Below are 12,163 nucleotides of genomic sequence, written 5' to 3'. Positions count from 1 at the left end.
AGATAGGATTGTGTCAAGGCACAGATCTGGGAAAGGGTACCAAAACATGTCTTCAGCATTGAAGGTCCCCAAGAACACAGTGGCCTCCATAATTCTTAAATGGAAGAGGTTTGGAACCACCAAGATTCTCCATAGAGCTGGCCGTCAGGCCAAACTGAGGAAGCGAAGGACCTTGGTCAGGGAGCTGACCACGAACTCGATGGTCACTCTGACAGAGCTCTGGAGTTCCTCTGAGAACCTTCCAGAAGGACAACCATCAGAATGCCAAGCGTCACGTCTGGAGGAAACCTGGCACCATCCCTACGGTGAAGCATGGTGGTGGCAGCATCTTGCTGTGGGCATGTTTTTCAGCGGCAGGGACTGGGAAACGAGTCGGGATTGAGGGAAAGATGAAAGGAACAAAGTACAGAGAGATCCTTGATGAAAACCTGCTTCAAAGCACTCAGGACAGACTGGGGCAAAGTTTTACCTGCCAACAGGACAACAACCCTATTTATTTATTTAACTTCATTTAACTAGGCATTTAAAAAAAAAACTCTAACCTTTATTTAACTAGGCAAGTCAGTTAAGAACAAATTCTTATTTTCAATGACGGCCTAGGAACAGTGGGTTAACTGCCTGTTCAGGGGCAGAACGACATATTTGTACCTTGTCAGCTCGGGGGTTTGAACTTGCAACCTTCCGGTTACTTGTCCAACGCTCTAACCACTGGGCAACCCTACCGCCCCAACCCTAAGCACACAGCCAAGACGACGCAGGAGTGGCTTCAGGACAAGTCTCTGGATGTCCTTGAGTGGCCTAGCTTTAACTTGAACCCGATCGAACATCTCTTGACCTGAAAATAGCTGTACAGCAATGCTCCCCATCCAACCTGACAGAGCTTGAGAGGATTGGCAGAGATGAATGGGAGAAACTCCCCAAATACAGGTGTGCCAAGCTTGTAGCGTCATACCCAAGACTCGAGGCTGTAATTGCTGCTAAAGGTTCTTCAACAAAGTACTGAGTAAATGGTCTGAATACTTATGTCAATGTAATATTTACTTCTTTTTTAAATATATTTGTACACATTTCTAAAAACCTGTTTTTGCTTTGTCATTATTGGGTATTGTGTGTAGATTGCCGAGGGGGAAAAATATATATATATATATATATATATTTTAGAATAAAATGTGTAAAATCTTTCTGGAGGCACTGTAAGGTGTTGGTGGCGTAGCTGCTGTTTGTGAAGGATGCTACCATAAAGTTCAAGCCATGTCTTAGACCACTGGATAAAGAATGATGTGCCTGTGGTAGAATATCCATGTCGAAACAAGTCGGCATGAAACTGAGCTATGCATGTTTCTCTTGATGAGGATGGCAGCAAAATAACCTTCAAGACTAGTTTTTTTTAAACCTTTGTGTCCTTTGACAATAGTACACCAGACTGTTAGAGTACTGTGTAAATTAAGTACACTAATGTTTTAACCTCCTTTTTTTTTATTGAACAGTATGCCAGGCTGGTGGAGATCGTGGGCCAGCACGACCTGGGGGTTGGCATCACTCTTGGTGCCCACCAGTCCATCGGTTTCAAGGGCATCCTGCTGGTTGGTAGTCCCGCCCAGAAGGAGAAATACCTGCCCAAGCTGGCCACAGGTGAGAGAGAGAGAGGCGGCAGGTAGCCTAGTGGTCGAATCCCCGAGCTGACGAGGTACAAATCTGTCCTCCTGCCCCTGACAAGGCAGTTAACCCACTGTTCCCCAGTAGGTCGTCATTGAAAATAACATTTTGTTCTTAACCGACTTGCCTAGTTAAATAAAGGTAAAATAAAGAGGCTTTGTCGTTACTCTCTCTTACAGTCATTTTATTTGGTTCTGCCAATGTATAATAATACCTAGACTGTAATTCCACGTATAAGGCATTTCAAATCTATTGGCCTTATTTCTCTTCTTTTTCTTCCTCTTATCTAGGTGAGACCCTGGCAGCTTTCTGTCTGACTGAACCCGCCAGTGGCTCTGACGCTGCGTCCATAAAGACCCTCGCTACCCTCTCTCCCTGTGGAAAACACTACATCCTCAATGGAGGCAAGATCTGGATCAGGTACTGCAGGACCACCAACATTGTGCTATCATTTAGTATGGCGCAAACACTGTGTGGTTTATGTCCTGTACACAGTCATAGCTACATTGTAAGTTTACATACACAGCCAAATACATTTAAACTCAGTTTTCACAATTCATAACATTTAATACTAGTAAAAATCCCCTGTCTTAGGTCCGTTAGGATCACCACTTTATTTTACAAATGTGAAATGTCAGAATAACAGTAGAAAGATTTATTTCAGCTTTTATTTCTTTCATCACATTCCCAGTGGCTCAGAAGTATACATACACTCAATTAGTATTTGGTAGCATTGCCTTTTAACTTAGGTCAAATGTTTCGGGTAGCCTTCCACAAGCTTCCCATAATAAGTTGGGTGAATTTTGGCCCATTCCTCCTGATAGAGCTGGTGTAACGGAGTCAGGTTTGTAGGCCTCCTTGCTCGCACACGCTTTTTCAGTTCATCCCACAAATTCTCTATGGGATTGAGGTCAGGGCTTTGATGGCCACTCCAATACCTTGACTTTGTTGTCCTTAAGCCATTATGCCACAACTTTGGAAGTATGCTTGGGGTCATTGTCCATTTGGAAGACTTGAACTGTACATGCTGAATTGCAGTCTACAGACAAAAAAAAAGGAAAAGTGATAGTAGTTAGATGGGATAAAATGGAGTCATGTAGTCTCTTGTCAGCTTTGGGTGATAGGAGAAAAAAATGGTTTGTAAGGCATTCTCGCTTTATAACATTTGCTCTTTGCATGACATAGACTGAAAGCTATGGTCCCTTGTTGATTTCACCTGTTAAATCAGTTTAGACGAAGGCGAGAAAATATTTTTTAGACCTGAGACAATTGAGACATGGATTGTGTATGTGTGCCATTCAGAGGGTGAATGGGCAAGACAAAATATTTAAGTGCGTTAGAACGGGTGGGGGGGGGGGGTTGTATACAGTATTGCTATTGTTTTCTTTGACTTATCCTGACTCTGTGTCTGTGTTGTCAGTAATGGTGGTCTGGCTGAGATCTTCACAGTGTTTGCCAAAATGCCCATGAAGGATGAGAAGACAGGACAAATGAAAGACAAAATCACAGCCTTTATTGTGGAGAGGAGCTTCGGAGGAGTGACACAGTGAGTGGTGGATGGAGGGATGGGTGATGGATAAAGATATGGAGAAAGGGAGGGATTGGAAGAGGGAGGTCTGAAATGGGGGAATTTACGTAAGTGTGTACTGTATGTTTCTTGTTAGAAGCTTCACATGATTGTTGATTTAATGACTATCCCAGTCTCTATATTTTCTGTCTGTCCATAGTCTTGTTTTTAGTGAATATTTTAAGAAGTTTTTGTCCTGAAGATGCACATCCACATTTTTTAAAGAAATTGCAGACTAAAAGACAAAACAAAAACGTTTTAATTTTTAAGCAACCACTTTTCGTATACACCCCCCATTTTTCAATTACGATCTTGTCTCATCGCTGCAATCCCCAACGGGCTCGGGAGAGGCCAAGGTCGAGTCATGCGTCCTCCGAAACATGACCTGCCAAACCGCGCTCCTTAACTCCCATCCGCTTAACCCGGAAGCCAGGTGCACCAATGTGTCAGAGGAAACACCCGCCTCAAGGAGTCGCAAGAGCACGATGAGCCAAGTGAAGCCACCCCGGCCAAACCTTCCCCTAACCCGGACGATGCTGGGTCAATTGTGCACTGCCCTATGAGACTCCAGGTCATGGCCAGTTGTGACACAGCCCGGGATCGATCCCTGGTCTGTAGTGACGCCACTGCGATGCAGTGCCTTAGACCGCTGCTCCACTCGGGAGGCCCTAAACAAACACTCTTATCCAGGTGACATATTGTCAATGCATTCATCGAAGGTAGATAAGACACAACAACGTGACGACGTGTATCGTTAACATTTCCTTACCTTCTACCTCCTCCAGCGGTCCCCCTGAGAAGAAGATGGGCATTAAGGCGTCCAACACGGCGGAGGTGTACTTTGAGAACGTCCCGGTACCCATTGAGAATGTCCTGGGAGAGGTAGGTGGCGGCTTCAAGGTGGCCATGGCCATCCTCAACAACGGGCGCTTCGGCATGGCCGCCGCCCTCTCCGGCACCATGAAGGGAGTCATCACCCAGGCTGTGAGTAACGCTGTGTGGGACTATCCAAATAAAGTGTTACCTCCTATTTGCCCTTCAGTTGAGTCTGTCTAGTCTCATTGAAGCTCTGTTACTGTGTTGATTTTAGCACTTCTTGACCTCCCATACTGACGCCTGTCCTGTCTCTTTGCCCAGGTGGACCATGCAGCCAACAGGGTCCAGTTTGGCAGTAAGATCCACACCTATGGAGCTATCCAAGAGAAGTTGGCACGCATGACTATGCTGCAATATGTCACTGAGGTACACAGACTATCTATTGATTGATGATCAATTTATATCTTGCTTTTCCACACACGCAACGCTCGTTTACATAGTATGAGGAGAAACTCCCCTCAACCACCACCATGTGTAGCACCCTATGGGTGATGCCCTGGCAGCCATTTTACTTCAGAATGCTCACCACACTTCAGCTGACATGGTATCAGTGGAGGCTGCTGAGGTGGTGACGGCTCATAATATTGGCTGGAACGGACCAAGTTGAATGGCATCAAATACCTGGAGACCATGTGTTTGATGTATTTGAAACCATTCCACCTATTCCGCTCCAGCCTTTACCACGAGCCCATCCTCCCGAATTAAAGCACCACCTGTGCATGGTCTGCTTACAGCCACTGGCAGAAAGACGGAAGCAATCGCATAATGCACATCATAATCCATTACTCAATCAACCAAATGTGTTTATAGAACATCATCAGATTTCACAAAGTGCTGTACAGAAATCCAGCCTAAAACCCCAAACAGCAAGCAATGCAGATGTAAAAGCACTGTGGCTCGGAAAAACTCCCTAGAAAGGCAGGAATCTAGAGGGGAACCAGACTCTGAGATGTGGCCAGTCCTCTTCTGATTGTGCCCGGTAGAGATTATAACAGAACATGGCCATTAAGGCCAGATTGTTCTTTAAGATTCAAGAGTGAGCATTCAAGAGTGAGCATACTTAAGATCACACAGGACACCAGATAGGACAGACTGAGCTTAGCCCCCCCCCACCCCTCCCCACACACACACACACAGACTATTGCAGCATAGATACACTGGGCACTTAGACGGGGTTGGGGGACATTGTGGCCCTGTCCGGACGTTACCGCCAGACAGGGCCAAACAGGCAGGATATAACCTCACCGACTTTGCCAAAGCACAGCACCCACACCACCAGAGGGGGATCAACAGACCACCAACTTACTACCCTTACACAAGGCTGAGGATAGCCCACGAAGATCTCCCCCACGGCATGAGCCCGAGGGGGTGCAAAACAGGACAGGAAGGTCACGTCACTGACTCAACCCACTCAAGTCGAGTATAGCGAAAAAAGCCTGGCAAGACGTGATGCACCCCTCCTAGGGTCAGCATGGAAGAGCACTAGCAAGCCAGTGACTCAGCCCACATAATAGGGTCAGAGGTCAGACTACATTCAATCATAGGACCTACTACAGAGATGAGTTCAGTAAAGATCGGCAAACCATTCCATAAAAAAATTTGTTCTATAGGAGAAAGCCCTGCCTCCAGCTGTTTACTTAGAAATTCTAGGAACAATAAGGAGGCCTGATTCTTGTGACCGTACATGTAGGTACAGTACCAGTCAAAAGTTTGGACACCTACTCATTCAAGGGTTTTACTTTCTTTTTACAATTTTCTACATTGTAAAATAATAGTGAAGATATCACAACCATGAAATAACACAGATGGAATCATGTAGTAACCAAGAAAGTGTTAAACAAATCAAAAATCTATTTTAGATTTGAGATTCTTCAGAGTAGCCTCCCTTTGCCTTGATGATGGGGAGCTTATTTTGGTATCCTGTTGGGATTTTCATGTCCTCTTCTCCCCTCCCCTTTCTTTCAGTCCATGGCCTACATGATCAGTGGGAACATGGACAGTGGATCCAAAGACTACCATATTGAAGCGGCCATCAGCAAAATCTTTGCCTCTGTGAGTACAGCACTGTCTGGTTTTATCCTATCCTCTTTTAAGCATTTCACAACTATTACTTCAATTGTGTAAATATTCCATAAGATACATTGCAAAATGAATGCACTTTTTTAAGAAACTTCAGGACACACAATGTATATTTGAATCTGTCAGAAAATGTATTGATTGATCCAGCATAGACTGTAAATACTAAAATAAGATTAGTGTGTTTTCTGACTGTAAGACAAGTTGCCTGCCCAGAATGCAACCCACTTTGAAAGGCTTGACTTAACAAAAGCCCATTGAGATGTGCACGATTCAAGACTGGTGCGCTTCACACTAGAGGTGTCCAAAAAGTTAGATCCGTTCTGCATTCTTGGCCTTCCCACCCGGCCAGATATGCATAAATACATTTTTTTTTTAAAAACCGAACAGTTCTGAATGGACCTGAGGGCAGTCGGACCTAAAAAGGCCCGTGGATAAACGGATCCAAAGAGACCCGTGCCGGTTCGGATCTGAGAGACCCGTTCAGATTCGAGAGTAGAAAGAGGGAGAGAGAAAGAAACCTCCTCAATGAACAAGTGATATTGGCCAAATGATCCACAGTTACGTGTCCTTAAATGTCTTTAACAAATCAAAATCGATATGTAGCACACTCAAATTTATAGCATATTGTTTTATTGGTTTTTACTTTCCTAAAACAATGGTTCAGCTGTCTGAGATTTGAGCGCTGAATGCAACAGGGCATTGTATGCCTATAGGTCTAGTTGTCCACTGTATGATATGAATATTTACAATCTAAATCTAAAGGAAGAGGAGTTTAGGCCTAGATATACCAGCGCCATGTTGCCAACACTGACATGCATTTCTTTATAGGGAAAGGGGGATACCTAGTCAGCTGTACAACTGAATGGGGAACAGTGGGTTAATTGCCTTGCTCAGGGGAAGAACGACAAATGTTTACCTTGTCAGCTCGGGGATTTGATCCAGCAACCTGTCTGCTACTTGTCAGGTGTTCAGAAGGAGGCTAATCTGCATATTTTCAATCTGCTTTAAAAAAAAAAATAAAGATGAGCATTATATTGTTAGATTAATGGAGTTACTCTGCCAGGCCTAAAACATTCTTCCTCGCCTTCCTGTCGGAGAGTTAGTGAGGAAGAAACCTTCAAAGGTTTCTTCACGTTATTAGGTTAATATCAAGTCTACAAGTCAGTTAAATGTTTATAAGGAAAATAGTGACAGGTTATTATATTGCGTCATTAAGTTTTGTATCTCGCCTTAGGTTTTTCCCTTTCCATGGTTTGAGTGAGAGTAACCCAATAGGCCTACCGGTAATTCTATTAGATTGTGGCAAACACAACATTAACTTAATTTGGCCAATGAAAATGGCTCAAAAGAACTCAACAAATGTCAGCAATTGCTAAGGCCAACCCTATTTTTAACCCATCTCTAACTAAATATAGCACACAATTTAAAATGACAGTCCAAACTTAATTTAGCCAATTATAAATGTATCAACAAAATTTAACAAAACACTTTGCCTATATAAAGAAATGGTTTTGATTCTTAAATACATCTATTATAGTCATGATTATAGCCTAATGATAAAACAAATGATAATAAATAATTTCGAAAATTTGCATCAAACCTGATTTAGCGAGTAGCACACATTCTATTTGGCCGGGCCAACATTCTTCTTACCTTTGTACTCTAAAACTTTCCCCTTATAGGCTACTTTTCACTATAATCTTCCTCCTCTAACTTGTATTTTACTTAAATGAAAAAGGCCTCCATCTTTGCTATCAACAATAGCCAAGGCTACTTTCACTTGCGCGCGCTCTCTCGCTCTCAGCAGGAACATGTGACGTGAGCAGCCGAAACCAGTTTCAGCTGTACATAAGCTATACGTTTTATTGTGTTGCAATTGGCTGACACCGATAACACAGTTTTCATCCACTCGCATACATTCAATTAACTGAGCATGGTTCAGTCGGCAAATCCATTTTATTTGCACATACCTGAAACTCATGGCAATTATATCAAACTGACCCAGATCCGAGACAAAAAGTCAGAATTTAGGACTCGTACCCGCTCGGGTCCAGGGTCGGATATCGGATCTGTCAACCCGTGCCTCTACCCCACGCTGCTACAACTCGCACGCTACAGGACCGCAACAGCAGAGAAGTTTAGCCTCGTGCTCCAACACTCCTGGTTGTTGCGGAAATTGACCTGCTACTACTGTTTACTTTGTGCATCTATTCTAGGTCATCTCACTCAGTCGACCTTTAAACCCAACCTAACTTGTGGCTTGCCCCATCACCTTATGCACTACTGCCCCACAGTGGCAGGAAGTGACATCCCCAAAAACACACAAACTATACCACACATAAATAACTCCTAGCCTCCCACGCATTGGCTATTTCCTATCCTTTAACACTCAAACTGAAACTAAATAATATAAAAATGAAATAAATGTTTTTTGTAAAGCAAAATAATCTTAACTAATAGAAATGAAAAACAAATGTAAAACTATAATAACCTTGTCTCTCTCTCGTGTAGGAGGCTGCCTGGGAAGTGACTGATGAGTGTATCCAGGTCATGGGAGGAATGGGCTTCATGAAGGTGAGTCTGCGACACTGGATGGCTGCTGGGATTGTTGGGAGGGGTTGTGTGTGTCGTACAAAGAAATATAGTGCCTTTATACAGGCGTGAAAATTGATAGAATTTCTTACCGGTATGCAAATTCACAAAACCTTTTTTTATGGGCCTAATAGAATGACGTATAGAATTCCTATTAATTCAATAGGATCTCTTTGGACCTGGAGGAAAATAATTGTTACTTTTTTTTTCATTTCACAATTTCCACCCAAATTAAGAGATGATTAAAAAAACAGCGCACACTTACACACACCTGCATATATATCTCTATATCCTCCTCCCCACCACTCTCACCCTGTTTCCGTCATTGTATCTCTCAATACATACATTTTAAACGAACATACAGACAGAAATTAAACACAAAAGCTCAGTTTAAAGAAAGAAGTTAGGTCCAACACATGGAACGTACAGTGTAATTCTGAAACAAATAGACCACCACCACCATTGTAAGAAAATCCTTGCAGCGTAATAGCTGATAAATCAGGTTCTAGATCATTTAAATATGGCCCCCATACTTTGTAGAACTGATCTGTTTTACAATGTGTTCGGGTGCCTGTATCAGTTTTACATTTAAGACACTGAGGAGAAGAGGAAGTGGGGCTAAAAGCATGTCTGTGATCTGGGGATATATGCAATTTGTGTATTATTCTGAACTGGATTGCTCTAGTACGATTGCATAGAGATGCTAAAACAATATATCTCCAAATGTCCTCCCCCATCTCTTCATCAATAGTAACAGACAATTCTTTCTCCCACACTTGTTTCACCCTCTGTGTGTTGACAGTAGAAAAGGACCTTAAAGCATCATAAAACAAACTTAAGACATTTTCCTTTGTGGGTAAAAAAAAGCATTACTTCAATGACAGACACATCAGGATTGTCAATTAAGGTGGTGCTCTTCAAAATATAATGTCTTACTTGTAGAAAGAGGAAGAAGTCCTGCTTTGGGGGTCTGTCTTTCTCAACCAAATGACAATAAAATCAGCAAATAAATCATTTAGTCTGCCTGTGCCCTTATTAAGTCAAAAGTTAAAACCAGCATCCAGCAATCCTGGACCAAAATCTGGGCTGTTAAGAATTGGGAAAAGAGCAGAGGTTGGTTTGGACCTTCCCAAAAAAACATTGAACTGATCTCCTCCATGCTTTGAGTGTTAAGTGGAATGGGGTTATTGCAGTGATCCTTTACAGATTTGAAGCGTCTGAAAAATAAAAGCTCCTGTAAGGAGTATTTAGAAAAATAAGTCTCAATGTCTAACCAAATAGAGGAGCCATCGTTTGCGACCCAGATAAAGCCTGCATGACCTTTTTTAATGTGTCATAAACTTGATGGATCTCTCGCATAAGAGGACGAAACAGATTTTTTTTAAATTTAAAACTGCGGTTCCTCACAATAAAATGACGGCTCTTAATAAGGATTGTTTTTAAGAAGACCAGCTCTATACAACATTAAAACATTGTTTTGAGCTGTCAAACAATCAATTCAGTAGGCTCCTTGCCTACCTGCGTGCTTTCGTCCACTCTAAAATAATTCCTGCAACCATACTGTACACCTGCCATTTTTAATGAATGGAAAAGACATCCTGTTACAAAACACACACAAAAAATCTATTCTAATCGTATTCTACATGTTTTCAAGTCCATTCGCTCATGTTTCATGCGACTGACATGGGCTAATGATAAATAATAGCCTACAGTTTTTTGGCATCTTTAGTTTTAACTATTGTGATTGACTCATGTTCGACTGGTACGGCGTACCAGCTTACTTTCATCCCTGGTTTAATGTCAGCGTCTTACATAGAAATAGATTTAGATCACTACAATGGACATTGTTGGTGTGTAGACATGACTACAGAGAGGTGCTATTGGTTTATGCTGGGTGTGTGTGCTTACTGTGAGTGACTAGGAGTGGTGCCTTTTTGAAGACTGATTTTTATTTATTTTTATTTTTTTGAACTTTACCAATTTTTCTCCCCAATTTCGTGGTATCCAGCTACTATAGCTACTATCTTGTCTCATCGCTACACCTCCCGTACGGGCTCGAGAGAGACGAAGGTTGAAAGTCATGCGTCCTCCGATATATAACCGCACTGCTTCTTAACACAGCGCCATCCAACCCGTAAGCCAGCCGCACCAATGTGTCGGAGGAAACACCGTGCACCTGGCAACCTTGGTTAGCGCGCACTGCGCCCGGCCCGCCACAGGAGTCGCTGGTGCGCGATGAGTCAAGGATTTCCCTACCGGCCAAACCCTCCCTAACCCAGACGACGCTAGACCAATTGTGCGTCGCCCCACGTACCTCCCGGTCGAGGCCGGTTATGGCAGAGCCTGGGCGTGGACCCAGAGTCTCTGGTGGCACAGCTGGCACTGCAGTACAGCGCTCTTAACCACTGCGCCACCCGGGAGGCCCTGAAGACTGACATCTTATGGCTGTTTTTTGTGGTCTGTATCCAGGGCTCTGGTGTAGAGAGGGTGATGAGGGATCTTAGAATCTTCAGGATCTTTGAGGGAACCAACGACATTCTCAGACTGTTTGTGGCTCTCAACGGATTCCAGGTACACTACATGTCACCTATTTTGTCTGAACGATCATACTGTCTTTGTTTTTTAAGTAGAAATAGAATTACAAGAACGGCAATCCCCATTCAAGTCACTGTCTGACTTGATGTATGGGCCGGAGGCCATAATCAATCTACCCAATATATATGTCCCTGTTGTAGTAATTCTATTCCTATGGTGTTTTCAATGTCCGTGTGCGATATGGAGAGTGAATGGTATTGATCTTCCTGTTGTTTCCAGGATGCAGGGAAGCACCTGAAGTCTCTACAGAAGGCTCTGAAGAACCCTCTGGGCAACGCTGGGCTGCTGGCTGGAGAGATCACCAAGAGGGCCAAGAGGTCAGTGTGTAACACGCTGTTTAAGAAGCCCACTTGTCAACACACTAGGGCTGACCCCATTTAGTCGACTAGTCGATAGTTTGGTCGACCGAGATCTCTCTAGTCGAGCAGTAGCAAAAAAACAAATACCAAAAAATCTCATGTTGTACAAGACGCCCGTCTGATTTGAGCTTAGTAGACTGATCCATTGTGGAGGCCGTGGGGATGGCTCGGTCCATTACGTGCTGCTGAAATTGTATATGGATATATTACATAAGAACGATGGTGTAACACTAATAAAAAGGATATTTGAAAACAAATGCGCTTTCTTCCACGTTGGATAGTCGTCGCTGTCTGCGGTTCTGAAACACATCAGTGCGCTGTTGAATCGGTGCCTTTTCCTAGACCATGTTGCTATGTGAATACTAGCAAAGGTAACCAGCATATTCGTGTTGAGAACAATATGCGGGGGCAGCAGAATGAGGAGATGACAAGACAGCCC

General features: G+C 43.3%; 1 protein-coding gene across 1 annotated transcript in view; it reads left to right on the top strand.

Annotated features, from left to right (window-relative positions):
* The window catches only part of LOC139393100 (acyl-CoA dehydrogenase very long chain), a 36,869-nt gene that overhangs the window by 6,638 nt on the left and 18,068 nt on the right, over positions 1-12,163 (top strand). The window contains exons 7-15 of the mRNA XM_071141450.1: positions 1,488-1,632; positions 1,947-2,076; positions 3,077-3,202; positions 4,009-4,207; positions 4,361-4,465; positions 6,065-6,151; positions 8,690-8,752; positions 11,240-11,341; positions 11,585-11,682. Of these exons, the coding sequence (XP_070997551.1) occupies positions 1,488-1,632; positions 1,947-2,076; positions 3,077-3,202; positions 4,009-4,207; positions 4,361-4,465; positions 6,065-6,151; positions 8,690-8,752; positions 11,240-11,341; positions 11,585-11,682 (1,055 nt within the window). The remainder of the gene's footprint in view (positions 1-1,487; positions 1,633-1,946; positions 2,077-3,076; positions 3,203-4,008; positions 4,208-4,360; positions 4,466-6,064; positions 6,152-8,689; positions 8,753-11,239; positions 11,342-11,584; positions 11,683-12,163) is intronic.

This window comes from Oncorhynchus clarkii, chromosome 33, assembly GCF_045791955.1.
Source record: "Oncorhynchus clarkii lewisi isolate Uvic-CL-2024 chromosome 33, UVic_Ocla_1.0, whole genome shotgun sequence".
In the NCBI taxonomy this organism is placed as follows: Eukaryota; Metazoa; Chordata; class Actinopteri; order Salmoniformes; family Salmonidae; genus Oncorhynchus; species Oncorhynchus clarkii.
Note: the sequence above shows the minus strand (reverse complement) of the source record. Positions and strands in the feature narration are given on the sequence as shown.